At 44.9% G+C, this 18,846-nt stretch overlaps 2 protein-coding genes across 8 annotated transcripts in view; one reads left to right on the forward strand and one right to left on the reverse strand.

The window, feature by feature from the left end:
• The window catches only part of RALGPS2 (Ral GEF with PH domain and SH3 binding motif 2), a 595,760-nt gene that overhangs the window by 353,755 nt on the left and 223,159 nt on the right, over nucleotides 1-18,846 (reverse strand). The window lies entirely within an intron of this gene.
• ANGPTL1 (angiopoietin like 1) overlaps nucleotides 1-18,846 on the forward strand; it is a 96,375-nt gene that overhangs the window by 59,090 nt on the left and 18,439 nt on the right. The window contains exons 3-4 of the mRNA XM_033915480.1: nucleotides 5,341-5,534; nucleotides 8,399-8,669. Coding sequence (XP_033771371.1) covers nucleotides 5,341-5,534; nucleotides 8,399-8,669 — 465 coding nt within the window. The remainder of the gene's footprint in view (nucleotides 1-5,340; nucleotides 5,535-8,398; nucleotides 8,670-18,846) is intronic.

Here is an 18,846-nt window from a genome sequence, read left to right on the forward strand (position 1 = left end):
TATGGTGGGACAAGTCTGGCAGGAGGGGGCAGTGGTGTTCTTCGAATCTTTGCAGGACGAATTTGGATTAGTGCACTCTGATGTGTTACCTTACGCGCAATTGAGGCTTTTTTTTCAAAAACAGGCTTTCTGGGTTCTGGTGTTGGGTGAAACTATGTTGGAATTAGCTTTAAGACAGGGCATTGGGAGGGGGGATATCCCATTTGAATGAGGCGCTAGTTTTTTGGGATGCCCCGGAGGATGTGTATAGAACTCAGTGGGAGCGGGTATATGACGCCTCAGTGATTGTCCCATATTTATCCTGATTTTGACTCTACTTGCTGGCATGCTTGTGGAGAGAAAGGATCCTTTTTGCACATATGGTGGTCTTGTCCGAGGGTTAAGGCATATTGGCATAGGGTAGGCCAATTAATAGTTTACATTACTGGGAAGCACTTTTCCGTCTTATTGGCTAGTTGCTTGTTGAATGCCTCCATTCCTGCTTTCACCAGGCAGGAATATAAGCTGACTTTATTTATAGTTACTTTAGCTGGCCGTAGCTCGTTTCTGGCGTACCAAACGCCTGCCTGATTGGGACTATTTGGTCCGATATCTGGACTATGTCCATTTGACATGTAAGCTGACAGCGATGCATTCTCAACGCCTGGCTCCTTACCATAAAGTATGGGATCTTTATGTGTCCTGGCGGGTGACTTCTCACCATTATGGGGCTCAGGAGTAGATGGGGGGGTCTGGGGATTTGGGTATGGTTGATATCCTGGGATTGGAAGGGTTAGGTGGCTCAGGGGTTTAGGTTGGGGGGTGGTATATGGGCAGCTTTGTTGTCTTTTTTCTTTGGTTGGTTTGGGGGGAAGTGAAGCTATTGTGGGGTTCCTTGCAATTGTACCTCATAATTTGTTTATCTGAAGACTGGGGACTTTTGGCATGTTTTTGCTGGCCATGAGATATGTTATATGGGATCTTTACTGGCTTGTGGCTGTATTATTGTTTTTGTGGGGGTGCATATATATATATATATATATATATATATATATATATATATATATTTTATTTTTTTTTCCTCAACCCTTATTGCACATTTGTGTTTACAAAGGGAGTTGGGTGGGGATTGCTTTCGGGTTTAGTTTGCTCTTATTGTGGACAGCTTTGTTGCCATTGGCTTGATTTCTGTTTGCTTGTGTATAATTTATGGCCTGCGTGGATCTTTGTATTTTGGAAAAACTTTAATAAATATTTCTAATAAAAAAATAAAAATTCATGAATTTGTGAATACTGCATCTAAAACTGAAATAAAATAATTTTAAAATACCTCCCCCCCCAAAAAAGACCCTAAAATAATAAAAACCAGATAGAGCAGATCATAACACCTTTTCTTGGTTCACTTACAGAAGGAAAAACTGAAGAGGGAGCTAGCCACTGATGAATAAGGAGGAGCTGAAAGATGTGATTGACACCCTTCTGCAGGGCCGCCATCAGAAATTTCTGAGCCCCTTACTGAGCAATCCTATTGGGCCCCCCACGCAGCCCTTCCCCCCCCCCGACCCCCCCTTTCTTCCATGGGCCGAATATACACATACTTTTCTCTGTCGCCGCACTCTTTGACCAAAAGATTTGTAAGCCTGCAACCACGTCAAGGTAGACTCTTTCAGCAGGGCCCTAACCTAACCTAAACTAATCTATACCTATCTATTCTAAACTAACATATGTCTAATACTGAACTAATAACAAACATCTGCATAATAAATAACTAATAAATAATAGTGCTAGTAGCTATAATTCACTTTTGAATGTAAAATCTCAGTTAAGGATTTCTTTTGACCTTTGTAGGCCAGAAGTAGATCACAATTGCACTGAAGGTCTCTGTTGCAGGATTAGCTGTTCTAATCGGATACCATCTAATAGAAAAAGAATTCCGATCGATATTGATCAAACGGATTAATAAAAATGTACAAAATTATTTACAATCGATTATTTAATTGATCAGAACTGATTGATCTGACAAAATAATTAATGTGTCTGCTAGCCCTTACATATCTGACCGAGCACATATCTGAACATACATAACTGACCGCATATCTAAACATACACATCTGAGCGCATATCTGAACATACACATCTGACCATATATGTGAGCGCATATCTAAATATACACATCTGAGCGCATATCTGAACATACACATCTGACCGTATATGTGAGCGCATATCTAAACATACACATCTGAGCGCATATCTGAACATACACATCTGTATGATCCCATCCTCCTCAGCTTGCCTATAGCTGCATCATGCATGTTAAAAATGTACGATATGTTGATATGTGCACCTTCCTTCCTTCCCATCCATCCTCCTCAGCCTGTCCTTACACATCCACAGCTGCATGTTAATGATGATGTATATGTTATGATGATAAATAAGTGCATATGAGCACATCATTAACATGCAGCTATGGATGAATATATAATGTTATGAGTGTGCACCTCTTCCTTCCCATCCTACTCAGCATTTCACATACAGCATGTTACATTACACAGACTTTGTGTAATGTAACACGCTGTATGTGACATGCTAAGGAGGATGGGAAGGAAGAGGTGCACACTCATAACATCATTATGTATTCATGAATCAATCTAATAATCATCACCACCAGGCTGTGTGTGTTATGGGATGGAGGAAGAAAGGTGTATGTTTAAATTGCGCGGGGACAGAAATCCCACCCGTCCCACCCGTCCCCATGTGGACTCCCACCCGTCCCCCCGAGGAATCCCTCCGTCCCCGCGAGGAATCCCCTCCATCCCCGCCCATCCCTATAAACTACAGAAATAGTTATTTCATTTAATTATGCTACTGAATTAAAGGCTCTGGTAGAAACCCATTTAAAAATAAGCAAAAAGACTTTATTAATTTGGAAATATTAATTGGGAAGAATACATACTTTGTAAACAGGTTTCTACCAGAGCCTAATGTTTATAAATTTTTATCAACACAACTAATATACTACTTTATCCTGAAGCAAAAAAAAAAAAAAAAAAAGAATTTTTTCCTACCTTTGTTGCCTGGTTTCTGCTTTCCTCATGTTCTCATTTAATTCCTTCCATCCACTGTCTCTCTTCTTTCTGTGTCTTCCATTTGCTCTGTTACTGTGCCTCTCCCTTTCTACCCCCTTTCAAATTGGTCTGGCACCCATCTTCTTCCCTCCGCTCCCCCCATAGTCTGGCATCTCTGTCTTCTTCCCTGCCAGCGTCTTCTCCCCACTCTCTCTTCCCCATTTCCTTTCAGCGTCCTTCTCCCTCCCATCTTCCCCATGCCCTGTCAGCATCCTTCTCCCCCCTCTGTCTTCCACATGTGCTTTCATTGTCCTTCTCCCCCTGTCTTTCCCATGTCCTCTCAGCGTTCTTCTCCTCCCCTCCCCATGTCCTTTCAGCGTCCTTCTCCACCCCTTTGTCTTCCCCATGTCCTTTCATCATCCGTCTTCCCCATGTCCTTTCAGCGTCCTTCTCCCCCCTGTCTTCCCCATGTCCTTTCAGCATCCTTCTCCACCCATTTGTCTTCCCCATGACCTTTCAGGGTCTTTCTCCCCCCTCTGTCTTCCCCATGTGCTTTCAGCGTCCTTCTCCCCCCCCCCCCGTCTTCCCCATGCCCTTTCAGCGTCCTTCTCCCCCCATCTTCCCATGTCCTTTCAGCGTCCTTCTCCACCCCTTTGTCTTCCCCATGTCCTTTCAGGGTCCTTCTCCCCCCTCTGTCTTCCCCATGTCCTTTCAGCGTCCTTCTCCACCCCTTTTGTCTTCCCCAGTGCTTTCAGCGGCCTTCTCCCCCCCTCAGTTTTACCCATTTCCCTTAAGCGTCTTTTCTTCTCCACTCCACCTTTCCTCCCTTTCTCCCTCCCTGCCCCTTACCTTTGTGGCGCTTCCCCACCCGACCGACAACAGAACAGGCCCGGTCGAACAAACCTCCCTGCCCTGTAGTCGCGAATCTAAATTACCTTCTTACAGCAGCTGGAGTATTGAAGCTGCTGTAAGAAGGAAATTTAGATTCGCGGCTGCAGGGCAGGGAGGTTTGTCGGCCGGACCTGTTGTCGGTCGGTCGGGGGAAGCACCACAAGGCTAAGGGGACCTGACCGGCTGTGCACACTCCCCCCATGGCTGCACCGGGGCGGACCGCCCCCCCCCCCCCCCATGGCTGCACTAGGGCGGACCGCCCCCCCCTTTCGGTACACGACTGCCTTTTCCCTACCTGCCCTGCCGCAAGCAGCCGACCGGAAGTCTTCCTGATGTCAGCGCTGACGTCGGAGGAAGGGAGGGCTTTGCTTAAGCCCTCCCTCCGACGTCAACGCTGACATCGGGAAGACTTCCGGTCAGCTGTGTGCTGCGGCAGGGCAGGAAAGGAGGAGGAGACTATGCTTGCGACCCTGGGGGAGCCCGGACCCCCTGTCAGCTCCGGGCCCCTGAATGCAGGACTGGTAGTACTGCCCTGATGGCGGCCCTGCCCTTCTGTAGGTGATTTGCGAGCTTGGATTGATCACCTAATGTACGGACTCCTGTGTATATGCAACAGAAATCAGTTTTTAAACAAAACAAAACTTGATTTTCTCCCAGATTTCTCTGTCAGCTTCATGAGATGTCAGTCTTCAGTTGTAATACAAAGGTGTCAGAAATGTGAAATCCTCATTAATGGGCTACTATTAGAATCAGGAGAAAAGACTAGGTTTGCACTTTTACTGTTGTGCTTAGTAGGGTCTTGCAAATTACAGAATCTCGGCGAGAGGGAGAATGAGAAGGCCTTGAGCATGCGCAGATGCATGCTCAAGGCCTGGCAGAGGCAGGAAGCTCTTCAAGCGACACCGGCATGTCCTGTGGGCTGCGCGCCGGTGCCAGAGGGGGGGTAAGTTTCAAGTTGTTCGGGCGGAGGGTGGCGGTTCGTGCACGGGGGGGGGGGGGGCCCTTTGCGAGCAGGGGGGAGCAATGCCGGTTCTCGGGGGGGGGGGGGGGGGTGCTCGCAAATCGAGTCAACACTTGGTTTGCGAGACAAGTTTTGCGAGAATGTTTTGCTCTTCTTGCAAAACACTCGCAAACCGGATTATTCGCAAACTGAGGTTTGACTGTATATCAATAAACATTTGCTTGCATACTTCTCTGTTCTTTTAATATTCTTATAGAGCTGTTTAACCACTTTCACACAAGTCAGCATGTAGATTTTCCCAAATCAAACAGAGGCTATTTTGCTCAATTTTATCTTTTTGCTATTATGTACATTTTTCTTGTAACATTCAAAATATACAATATCCATGGAGTATATACAGAATATTCATGCAACACTGTCTATTTTTCAAATTCTTTCAAATAGGCCCATTTAGAGATTGTAAGCAAGCAAAAGAATCTGGGCATGCCAGCAGTGGAATATATTTGATTAAACCTGATAACAGCAAAGGACCAATGCAAGTTTGGTGTGAAAACAGCCTAGATCCTGGAGGCTGGGCAGTTATTCAGAAAAGAACTGATGGATCTATAAATTTCTTCAGGAATTGGGAAAATTATAAGGTAAGCAATACATAATTAAACATTTCCCATCATTGATCAATTTCTACCACACCCAGTTAATGTTTTTACATTTACCATAAAACAAAGTTACTTACCTGTAGCAGGTGTTCACTGAAGACGTAGGCATATATTCTTATGTGGGTGATGTCATCCACGGAGCCCAATGCAGATACTGTCAAGTGCACTGTCACTAAATTTTTTTGAGGCATTGCCCATACTGCGTATGGGCAGGTGCTTTCCTGCCTAATGCTCAAGTGCAGGATCATCAGTATAGTACAAAAGCTAAGATACCTCCTCCAAGGGGTGGAGGGAGAGATGTAAAACTATATGCTAGCTGTCCTCGGACAACACTTGCTACAGGTAATTAACTTTGCTCTCTCTGAGAACAAGCAGATATAATATCACATGTGTGACCCGCTAGTTACCAGGCTCACTAATGAGGATGATAATAAGAGTAGAAAGTGAGCCTGGTAAAGAAAAGTGGGAGAGGGAAGAGTTGGTGTTCAAAAAGTAAAAAGAAAGTCCAAACTGGCTATCCCGCATCAAATTTTTCTCTAGACAGAGTAAGCAGTGAAGGCATGGATAGATAACCATGTTGCTACCTTACAAATTTCCTCAATGAATGCAAAACAGAAATGGACTACTAATGCAGCTATGGCCCTTCCATTGTGAGCAATAACAAGGCCATGAAGGGTCAAGTCCAGCCCAAGTATATGTGAAGAGAGATATAGTCAGCCAGCCAAGTCAAGATGGAATGCTCGATGATGGGAATTCCCAGTATGTTAGGGTCAAAGGATTATCTATAAAGTTTATTACTTTCTAGATAATACTCTAAAGCAGGCTTGCAATCCAAGGTGTGTAGTGCTGCTTCTCCAGAATGAGTGTAAGGTGTTAGAAAGAAGACGTACAATGGGTTGATTAAGATTAAATTCCTTTTTAAACTAATATTGAAATTTCCGATGGGTTCAAAGAACTACCCTAACATGATAAAACCTTGTGTAAGGTAGGTCTGCAACTAATGCCTGAAGTTTGCTTACCCATCTGGCAGAAGCAACTGCTATTAAGACCCAATTCCCATGTCAGGAATTTCAAGAAACAAGAATGGAGAGATTCAAAGGGAAGTTTCATGAAGACCATATGCATAGACAAGCGGTCCTCCAAATGCTGCTAGAGCATTGCACAGATCATTTGTCAGTGTCCACCATTGATGAAAGCTGGGGTACCATTCTGGGAGCAGACTGCAAAATTGTCAGAGATACTGCAAATACCTGATTTGGGTAGCAGGAGACCAGTAGGTGCACATCGACATTTCTCGCACAGAGGAGTGGTCCTCTCGGCACTGACACTTCTCAAGTACTGCTTCCATTAGTGTCCTGGAGTTCCTGGCACCATGCATCAAGGGGGAGAGATGCTTGTGCTTCTTGGCCTTCACCTGATGCATAGCATCAAGGTCTCTCAGCGCCAACAAAGAGGATGTTTAATTCCTATGCCTCCTCGTGCCAGATCCAATGCTGGTCAGTCTCGTGGTTCTGCTCAGGCTCCGGCACTGAGGCAGGTAGAGACCCACTCAATACACGGTGTTGCCCAGTGGAGGATACAGGTCTCTGTTCCATGAGGGTCGATGGTCCTGATGCCATGTCTGTACTGACCTTGATGTTGATGCAGGAGCACATTCTGATGCCATGATCGATTCTGTCATCAACTATTTGAACCCGACTCCAAAAATATTTTGTTTTTGAGCCTCTTTGGATTTCTGTGCAGTTTAAATGGCTATGATCTGGCCCAAACAAATATGCCATGTGCAAGATTATCTTGGCCTGCTTATCCTCAGAAAAAGCACTTTTACTGGGTCAGAATTACTCTGGCTGAAGAACAAACTATTTGTAAATAAACAGTAGACATACTCCAGTACTACCACATATACTTTATACTGTTTAAGCAGTGGTTATGAAGAAACTATTTCATAAGCAATACCGAAATCATGGCAGTGAGCTTTTTAAAAAAAAAAAAAAAAAAAAATATTGGTTACCATGGGCTTTTTAATATCTAGGTATTTTGCATCAGGCCATATTGATACAGATGCCGAGTACCCAGGTGATCAGTATCTGGTTACTGGGATATTCAGATCAGTACCTGGATAAACAATTAGAGAAACATAAGACAACCTTTCTTCTATCACAACTTTATCTAGAAGTTACCCTGTTAGGGGACCGAAAATCAGAGAAGAGGCAAGAGAGATGTCTAAACCAACCAATAGTTACATTTATTCAAACCATAAGATGTGTAAGCAGTGTAAAAGTCGTAGTTCTTTAAAAAGACCATTTGGACTGGAGTCCTAGATGAATGGGATCCTAGGAGAGTCCCAACCAGGATCCAGGTTTCAGCAAGCTAAGTCGCCTTCCTCAGGGGACAACTAAGAAATGCGTAAGATACTTAGAAACAAATATATGAAATATATATAAAAGTCTATTGTAAAACCCAAAGCATAATTATAAAACACAAATACCAAATTTAGAATCATAATCAATAAAAAAGTCAAAGCAATGAGACAATTATCTCCCATTGAATCAGCCAATATGGAATTGTCAAATAGTTTTCTGATCTGATGTTGACTGGTTGCTACTAAGGCTATGACAGAACAGATGCTGAAAGGTATTCGACAGTGTTTGATTATTTATTCATCATACGGTACAGAATACTACAGACAGACCTGAATGTTCACATCAAGGAGAAAACAAAAGTAAAAAAATATATATATTAACAGATTGTAATTTCTATAATACTAACTTATGTCAGTAAATGTATAATAATCAAGAGGCAAAATAGCGTAAATACCAATCACAGCTTTGTTTTTTCTTGAACAGAAAGGCTTTGGAAACATTGATGGAGAATACTGGCTAGGACTAGAAAACATTTACATGCTGACTAACCAGGATAACTACAAACTGCTCATTGAACTAGAGGACTGGAGCAACAAAAAAGTCTATGCAGAGTACAGCAGCATTCGACTTGAACCAGAAAATGAATTTTATAAATTACGTCTTGGAACTTATCAGGGCAATGCTGGTGACTCTATGGTGTGGCATAATGGGAAACAGTTCACTACATTGGACAGAGACCGAGACAGTTACACAGGTAACTTCATCTGAAATATGTTTTAATAAAGTTGCTGTTTAACAGCTTTAATATTCCTTCTTCATAATCCATGCCAAAAAAAGGCCAATCATGATTGGTTAAATGAGACCATCATGACCATGCTACTATTTTAATTTATATAAAGATATTTAATATATTTATACTTGATATACTATATTTATACTTGATATACTACTCATCAATGGGTTCTTCTGGGAAGTTTGCATTCCAAAGAAAACAGAAAATTCACAAGCATCATTATAAGGGAGAGGAAGAAGAGATGGACAAATTAACAAGAAACAGAAAGAAAAAAAGTAATGAGAAACTATAGCATGAAACAACAAACCAAAGGTCCAATCAGTCAAGGTAGGATGAGGTGCCGCTGTCAAGGGCAATGGCACAATCATGCACCATACGGAAGAGTTTAGCTTTCAAACTGGATTTCAACCTTAACAGATTTGTTCTGAGTCAGAGAAGGAGAAATGAGGTTCTTACCTGCTAATTTTCTCTCTTTTTGACTCTCCAGACCAGTACAATTCACTGATGACAAAACTTTTGCTGTAATACTAATAGCTGTGCTTCCCTCTAGTCTAACCAATCTGCTGAATAGCCAAGCAGAACTAAGAAGTAACAATACTCCTAACAGGAGTAACAACTAACAGAGCAATACTATTGGAAATTGCATAAAACTCCCTTCAGCAAAACGTCCCCACAGCACAGTAGCTGAGCCAAAGCCACTGTTCTTTTGATCTCTCCGACCCTATACAAATACTAGAACCCATAGAAAAACACACTTTTCACACGAATCCCATAAGAACAGACAGACAGGGTGGGGGCTGTACCGGTCTGTAGAGTCTAAAAGAAAGAAAATTACTACTACTACAGAGTAAGAATAAGAATAAGAAAACACTCCCTGCTCGAAAGAGCTTACAATCTAAACAGGCAAGACAGTCAAATAAGATGTCATGGATACAGTTAAGAGGAACGGTTAATCAGCTAGCTGGGTTGGAGGGCAGAGGAGTAGGGTTAAGGATCAAAAAGGTGAGTGGAAGGGAAGAGGCTTGATGGACAAACTCAGGTAATTTATTCCAGGCATAGGGGGAAACTAAATGAAAGGAACGAAATCTGGAATTGGCAGTGGAGGAGAAGGATAACGTTAAGAGGTAAGCAGGTAAGAACCTAATTTCTGGGGGGCACATGATGCCGGGAGCCTGATCGGACGTGCATCTCCACAGCTCCAGACCCTGCTGACACATTTCCCCTCAGCACCCTAACCTCCCGCTCTGCTAGTGTGCCTCTACATCGCTACACGGTAGCTCACAACCCAACGCACCTGCTTCCATGCTTCGTTTGGCAGTACGACCACACTATGGCTGCTAATCCGCTACAGGGAGCTAAGGAGAAATCGAATGTGCAAGAACCTAAGATGGCGGACTGTCACGAGGCACCTATCTTCACCCTTTAAGCCACAGCAGTCCAGGAATTGACTCGCTCACTTACTTTGGTCATGGAGGACAAGTTGGCTAAAATTCACACTTTCCTGGAAGACATTAGGGATAGCCTGGACTCTCACGCTGGCTGGCTGCAGCAAGCGGAAGATTGCATTGTGCGCCATGAGGACAGTGCAGCCAATTTCGAAGAACGGATCCGCACACTGGAAATGGCAAATAGGGCACTCACCGATCGTCTTGAAGACCATGAAAATAGGGGACGGAGCAACAACCTTTGCTTTATTGGGATTCTCAATTCCATCCACGAGGTTGATTTGCGCCAGTGGTTGGAAGGCTGGCTTCCCAAGGCCCTGGGTTTTTCTGAACCCCTGGAATCTATCACCATCGAGCGTGCTCACCACCTGGGGCCTCGCCGCGAGGACGACCAAAGACCACGGCCTGTCATCGCTCGATTTCTCAATTTTGCGGTGAAGGAGAAGATTCTGACCCAGTATTGCAAAGGGAAGGACTTGAATCTTAATATCGACAGAGGTAAAATATTGATTTTTCATCACAGGTGTCCTCCCGCAAAAGAGCCATGGCACCTTACTGTAACGAGCTCTTTAAGTGTCAGATTTGCTTCTCCCTGCTCTATTCAGCTCGGGCCAGGGTGTCCTATATCAACAAGATTTCCTTCTTGAACACGCCTGAGGAAATGGACAACTTTATTAAGCAGCTCCCTAGTTCTACACGTTGGAACCCTGGCCTCCCTAATTTTGGAGTTTTCCGAGTGTTCACTGTGCTTCCTTCTGGAGTGGACCAGAGAGGACTCTTTCTGGTGCTTCGCTGTATCTGAACCACTATCTGGTTGCTGAGTGATTGGGGCTTGCAGACTGCAGATGCCTGGTGAAGCCTCTTTGTGAACTTCTCTTAAGTGCCTCCTTGTTTGTGCTGGAGAGTGCCTTCCTGGATCGATATTCTCTGCTGATCGCTTCATTTATTTTATGCCATTCTATTTTCTTTTCTTCAGTTTGCTGTCTTGCTAGTTGGGGCACTGTTGGCTTGCTCATACCTTACATCTTTGTTCATAGGCTGCCTTACTCTTACTGTTCCTGTTTCCAGCAGTTAGTTTAAACTCTTGATAACTTTTTCTGCTTATCTTATTTCATTTTGGGGAGGCCTGGTTTGCATATGTCATATGTTGTAAGTTCTTTGGGGGGTCGGGGGGAGGCTTAGGGGGGATCATACCTGAGGGCTGTGTTTTGTCTCTTCGGGCATGGCCGTTGCTCTCCTATTTTCTTTTTCTGGGAATTATATGGGTTTTCCATGTTGCAAAGGGGGTCAGGGCTGGTATGTTGGGGGGTGGGGAGTGTATGGGGAGTGTGTATGTTGGTGAGTGTTTGCGTTATATCTATGCTGCCTGTGTATGTCCTCTGGACACAGAGTACTCTACTGCATCTGTGGTTCTTTCTTTTCCAGGTGACCATGTATGCTTTTATGTGGGGGGGGGGAGGGGAGATTTGGCTAAGACATCCCACCCCCACTCTCCTGACTTTATACCATGGCCCAGCTGAGTGTAAAATCCCTCAACGTGGATGGGATCCATTCGCCCATCAAACGTACTAAGATTTTGGCCTATCTCTGAAAAGAGAGAGCTAGCATAGCATTCCTATAGGAGATCCACTTGACGCCTGCAGAGCATATTAAACTTAGAAGGGACTGGGTAGGCCAGGTGAGCTATGCTTCATTCACGGCTCATAAGTGTGGTGTTGCTATTCTCATTCACAAAAACATTCCTTTTCATATCCCAATGGGCGTTACTTTGTACTGGTAGGGGAGCTCTGGGGTCAATCCTTGGTACTCTGCAATGTCTATGCTCCAAACACTTACTCTCATAGTTTCTTCTCTTATAGCTCAGTGCTCCCACGAACGCTCGTATCTGGAGAATGTCTCCCCGCCTCTATCTGGATACTGATTTTCACCTTTACTTTAAAAAGAAGTGGGCGGAGTATGTACAAACTAATTCTGAGGGAATTCGGAAAAATTGAAGGGAGACAGTTTCAGAACAAATGCCAGGAAGTTCTTCACTCAGAGGGTGGTGGACACCTGGAACGCGCTTCCAGAGGATGTGGTAGAGCAGAGTACGATTTTGGGTTTCAAAATGGGACTGGACAAGTTCCTGAAGGAAAAGGGGATTGAAGGGTACAATTAGAGAGGTACTATACAGTACAAATGCTTTAGAGTAATAGATCACTTACAGGTCATTGACCTGGGGGGCCGCCGTGGGAGCGGACTGCTGGGCATGATGGACCTATGGTCTGACTCAGCAGAGGCGATGCTTATGTTCTTATGAGACTGACGCGGGCCCTGTTAATTATTGGGAGGCTGCAAAAGCAGTTATGTGGGGGCATATTCTGGCCTAGTCTGCCACACTGAGGAGACGTCGTGATGGGCAGCTTCTTTCGCTGTCTCAGGAATTACATCATTTGCATAGGGATCACATGGCCCACTTAGATGATAAGACTAGGGTCCATATGGGCCTTCTGAAGATGCAAATTAATGATCTCTTAAATCAGAGGGCTACACGCAGTATCTATTATTATAAATATCATTTACACCACTGGGGTGACAAAACAGGTTGTATGTTACCTAATCTAGTGCATCCACCTAAAGCCAAACATATTATTACTGCTATTAAGGATAAACAGGGCAGGATCCATCATAACCACCGAGATGTCAAACAACAATTCGTACAGTTTTACACCAACTTATACTCTGCTCAGCCCGACGATCCAGCGGCCTGGGAGGCTTTCTTTCGGAATTTGGAGTTGCCCCAGTTGAACATGGAAGAGCAGCAGCAGCTACTTAATGGTCCCATTATGGGGGAAGAGATTCAGGGGGCTATCAAAAAACTTAAACTGGCTAAAACTCCAGGTCCCGACGGGCTGGGCCCTGAATTTTACAAACTTTTGGGGACCCTACGGCCCTTTTGCCCCTGCGGGCTTATTTCTTAGGTTTGCAAACCGCTATCCCACCAGGCGCTTCTCACAATAGGGCGCACATCATTATTCTCCCGAAACTGGGGTACCCTTGGATGCCCTTGGCTCTTATAGACCAATCTCTCTCCTTAATCAAGATGTCAAGATTCTAGCAAGCATATTGGCCACACGCCTTAACTCTTTCCTCCTGCACCTCATTCATGACGACCAGGTGGGCTTTGTGCCGGGCAGACAAGCCTCCATGAACCTTGAAATATCTTGGTGGTGTTACAATGATATCATGCACCGGCTGATAAGGGTTTAATCACTAGCCTAGATGTTGAAAAAGCTTTCGACATGGTGTCATGGAATCATCTTCTCTGGGTCTTGGGTCATTTCGGTATTCAGGGGGATTTTGTCACATGGGTATCCGCTTTATATCATAAACCCCAATCTCAGCTCCTTCTGAATGGGGGGTATTTGACCCCTTTCCTCTGGAGCGCGGAACGAGGCAGGACTGCCCCCTGTCTCCGCTTCTTTTCTTGCTGTCCTTTAATCCTTTAGAGATTCGTATCCGCCAGGACTCTAGCTTGATGGGCCTGTGTGTGGGCCGCAAGGAATTTAGAATTAGTATGTTCGCTGATGACATGGTGCTATATGTCCGCCATGCTGACCAGACCATTTTGTCCTTGATGTCCCTCATCAATCTTTATGGGAAATTTTCAGGTCTAAAAATTAACTTTGAGAAAACAGAGGCTCTATTGTTGGGGGGCATCTGCCCCCGCGCCCTGAAGTGCGCGCTTGGGTATTGGGATAGCGCCTGGGAAGCTCAAGTCTTTGTGCATCATGCTATATCGTGATCCTTGCAAAGTATATGACGCTAACATTACAGCTACTCTTGGAAAAATTAAAACCCTCTGTCATAAATGGCGTTCACTTCCTCTCTCCTTGATGGGCAGAGTGGCTCTGGTTAAAATGGTGCTCTTAACGAAGCTGCTGTACCTTCTCCAAACCATTCCAGTCTGGATTACTCGGGCTGATGAGCACTTCTTTCAGTCTATTATACGCACTTTTATATGGAACAGTAGAGCGGCCCGCATCAGTTTCCTTAAACCAGGGGTGTCCAACCTGTGGCCTGAGGGCCGCATGCGGCCCAGTGAAGTATTTAGTGTGGCCCTGGTCGAGGGCGATGCAATGTTTTCCTCTGCAGAATATTTACCGTCTTGCTGGCTCCCTCCTCTGTCTTACTGCAGCGTTTGCGCATTTGTGCGGCCCCAGAAACATTTTTTTCAGCTAATGTGGCCCAGGGAAGCCAAAAGGTTGGACACCCCTGCCTTAAACTGTCCCAGAGTAGAGATCAGGGTGGACTGGGACTGCCTGACCTCCGTCTTTACAATGTTGCAACACTCTTGCACTGGATTCATGAATATTTGGTGTCCTCCCGCCACTATTCCCCCCTAGCCTTACTAGAGGACTGTTGCTCCCCTTAGTCTTTTTCGGTTGTTCTCTATAACTCCAACCCTGCCCTTGGTTATTCCTTTTTACCTCCACTGCGTAAAGCCTGGCGCTGGTGGCGGTGGCAACAGGACAAATTGCCTATCTCTCCTTTCTTGTCTCTTCTCCATAACCCTGACTTTGCCCCGGGTCAGCAAGGGCTTATGGGTCTGCGAGGTCGTACGGACCGGGACACTACTTTGGGAGATGTCTTGTAACTGGGAAGGGTCAGTTTCCTTCGCTCACACAGGTATTGGATGCTTGGCAACTGCCTTGCATGCATGCCTATACCTATTTTCAAATCCTCCATTATTATACTTCTCTGGTTCGGATGCATGGGGTACTACAATGGGACTATGGACAATTGGACCTGGGCTTTCCTTCTACCCCCACCCACTCTAATAGGATTTCCACATGGTATATAGCAGGTCGGGATTGTCAGGGGAAGGGGAGCTTAGCTTACTTGGCAGAGGAGTGGGCTGCTGAGCTGAGGTGGGAGGTTACTGTACAAGACCTATGGCTGTTTTTTCAAACCTTATATGCCCATGTTAAAGTGACTTCCCTACAGGACACTCAATATAAAATTCTGCATAGGGCATATCTTACCCGTTCCCGTGGGCATGCTATGGGGCTCTGGGCAAACAGTAAGTATGTTAAATGCAAATCCCAGAGAGGTACCTTTTTACACTCCTTCTTTGATTGGCCTGCCTTCACTTTCTGGACTTCTGTGCATCACTGTTTAAATACCTTGATCAAGTGTATCCTGACTTGGAATAGTTCTGCTTTACTACTGGGGGACACTCAGGACTTGGCACAACAGGGCCTCGATGCAGCCTCTCAGAAGTTTGTTCTACATGCTATCCTTCTGGGGAAGAAGCTCTTCTGCAGCTTTGGGTGTCGGAGGAGGCCCCTTCTTACCATATGTGGATTGCCCTGATGAAGCAACAAGCATGATATGAACTAGTCATTTACTCTGCTCATTCTAAGGACATGTGGAGGGTATATTATGGACTGTGGGAGGGGATCCTCACTACTACTGCAAATTGATTACTGGGATTTGTGGGGTGGTATTTTTGTAGGATTGCCTATTACTCTTGTCTACACCTGTGCATCCTCAGTGTTGCTCTGTCTCCGCTCCTCTATGCTTGCTTACTATGGTTGTAGTTGGGAGGCTATGCTATACTACTGAGGACACTGCCCTCTTTTGGGCATCTTTTCTTTACTCACTTATTGTCATTTTTCTTTCTTGTCACTTGGATGGTCATCGGTGGTCTGGAGGGCTAGCTTCCAACAGTGTGGAGAGTGCACTTTGTATGGTATTGTGGGTATGATTGTGTGGGGTATGAAAGTTGGGACTGTTTGGGTGTACGAATGTGTTGAACTGTATGGGGTTTAAGGGGATTTATCCGTGTAAACGAACAAAGGTGTTCTGCCTTGCTCTTCTTGGTTCTGGTTCTGCCTATCCATATTCAGCCATTATATGCAAAGACTGTATTGCTGGTTTTTGAGGCTACAATTTATATTTTGTTTAAGTGACTGCCGTTCTCCTTGCTGTTGCACTATTTGACTATTGTTTTTGGATTTGTCTGGTTATTTATGCTCACCTTAGTCCTAATAAACACGATATTACAAAAAATAACACAAAACCCCCCAAAAAACCCTAATTTCACCTTCTTTAGCATCTCTCCAGACTGGTACAGTTCACTGATGGGATGTATCAATTATGTGTGGGAGCCCCAGAGGGTCACCACCAGAACAGGCTCACCAAACACCGCGTCCAACACGCCTGGATGTCCACACAGTAGTATCGCACAAAAGAATGCAGAGAAGAGCAAACCGCGGCCTTATAGATATCCACTGGAGGCACCAGAGAAGACTCAGCCCAAAAAGCCTCCTGACCCTGAATGGAATGAGCCTTGAGAAGATCTGGAACAGGTTTCTTCTGAAGAAGATAGGTGGAAGCAATAGTCTCATTGATCCAGTGCACAATGGTAGCTTTGGAAGCACCGTCCCCCTTAGGAGGACCCACTAAGAGGACAAAACGATGATCCAACTTCCGGAACTCCTGGGTCCGCTGAACATAAGAGCAAAGGACCCAACAGACATCCAACTTTCGCAACTGCCTCTGCTCCAAACAGTCCTCTTGGCTACTCAAGACCAGAAGGACCACGGACTGGTTGACATGAAAAGGCGAGACTACCTTCAGCAGAAAGAAACAGACCGTAGCATTACTTGGTCACTAGAAAACTCCAGGAAGGGAAGCCTACAAGAGAACGTCTGCAGCTCAGAAATGTGCATCGCAGAAGTAATGGCCACCAGGAAAACCGTCTTGAGAGTAAGGTCCTTCAAGAAGCATGAACTCAGGGGCTCATAGGGAGGGCACACTAGCACAGATAGGACCAGATTGAGATCCCATCTGGAATCGAAGGACGCACTGGAGGCCAAACCAATTTAGCCACCCTCAAAAAGCGAACCACATCTGGAAAAAAAGTTAAAACGCTTATCCTACAGCAAACCACGAAAAGCAGTCAAAGCTGCAAGCTGAACCCGGAGAGAAGACCAGGTCAGACCCCTATCCCGGCCATCCTGCACAAACTCCAAGATGCGAGGTAAAGAGGGTTGAAAGGAAACCACTCCACACACAGTACACAACTTTCTTTAATCATTGTAGTTCTCCCCTTTTTTCCACTCGTACCCGTTTGTCTAATCGTGTATGTCATTGTTTTGTCTAATCTTGTATGTTTATTTTTGTTAAAGTTATGTTAAATTGCAGTGTTCTCCCTAGAGCCTTTAGCCGGGCGCTCTGCCTGGCTGGGTCGGAACTTCCTCTCCGATGGCAGAATTGACATCGGGGAGAGGAATGCTGGTCGGCCCGACGCAGGGAGAGCTTGGGGGGGGGGGGGGGGGCGGCGGTTTTGGGGCCTGTTATCCAATGGTGGTGGCGGTGGTTTGGGGGCCTGTTCCCCGATGGCAGTGGCAGTGGCTTGGGGGAGGGCAGGGAGAAAGAAAGAAAGAGGGTAGGCAGGGAGACAGAAGGAAAGAAGAGAAACAGAAAAAAAGGGGGCATGAAGAGAGAAAAAATAAAAGGAGACAGAGAGAAAGAAAGGGCAGGGAGAGAGGAAGAAAAAGCTGGGGGAGGGAATGAGGTCTGCAATTGAGGAAGCATACAGGCTGAAAGAAGGGAAGAAAGACTGGATGCACAGTCAGAAGAAGAAAGTGCAACCAGAGACTCATGAAATCACCAGAAAACAAGGTAGGACAAATGATTTTATTTTCAATTTAGTGATCGAAATGTGTCTGAATTTATATCTGCCGTCTATATTTTACACTATGGTCCCCTTTTACTAAACCGCAATAGCGGTTTTTAGCGCAGGGAGCCTATGAGCGTCGAGAGCAGCGCTGGGCATTCAGCACAGCTCCCTGCGCTAAAAACTGCTATTGTGGTTTAGTAAAAAGGGAGGGGGGGTATTTGTCTATTTTTGTATGGTTGTTACTGAGGTGACAGTGCATAGAGTTATCTGCCTTAACCTCTTTGAAAAAAACCCGGAATAGGAATGATTATTAACATTTTCTATGCGTACAGTGTGCTTTGTGGTTTGTTTGTTTTTAATTTTATTGTTGGTAGATCATTTTGACTTGGTCATTTTAAAAAGTAGCTCGCAAGCCCAAAAAGTGTGAGCACCCCTGCTCTAGAACATCGCTCCTTAGTTTTATCAAGTGGTGCAGTGAGGGGCCAGCACTTTACATCTTATCACTTCATTCTTTATTTTTTCTCCTCATGTACAGCATGGTTCTTTATTCTAAGCAGCTCTGGCACTAACAGTACTACAGGTGCCTTATGCTACTTTCACTACCACTTGCAGTCAGGTTCAGCATTTTATCATGGTTTTGGTTTTTTATTTAGTTTTTCACTCCGTCAAAAATTACAAAGACTAGGGGACACTCGAAGTTACAGGGAAATACTTTTAAAACCAATAGGAGGAAATATTTTTTCACTCAGAGAACAGTTAAGCTTCGGAATGCATTGCCAGAGGTTGTGGTAAGAGTGGATAGCATAGCTGGTTTTAAGAAAGATTAGGAGAATTTCCTGGAGGAAAAGTCCATAGTCTGTTATTGTGAAAGACATGGAGGAAGCAACTGCTTGCCCTGGATTGGTGGCATGGAATGTTGCTACTCCTTGGGTTTTGGCCAGGTACTAGGGACCTGGATTGGCCACAGTGAGAATGGGCTACTGGACTTGATGGACCATTGGTCTGACCCAGTAAGGCTATTCTT

This window comes from Geotrypetes seraphini, chromosome 12 (genome assembly GCF_902459505.1).
Source record: "Geotrypetes seraphini chromosome 12, aGeoSer1.1, whole genome shotgun sequence".
NCBI classification, from domain to species: Eukaryota; Metazoa; Chordata; class Amphibia; order Gymnophiona; family Dermophiidae; genus Geotrypetes; species Geotrypetes seraphini.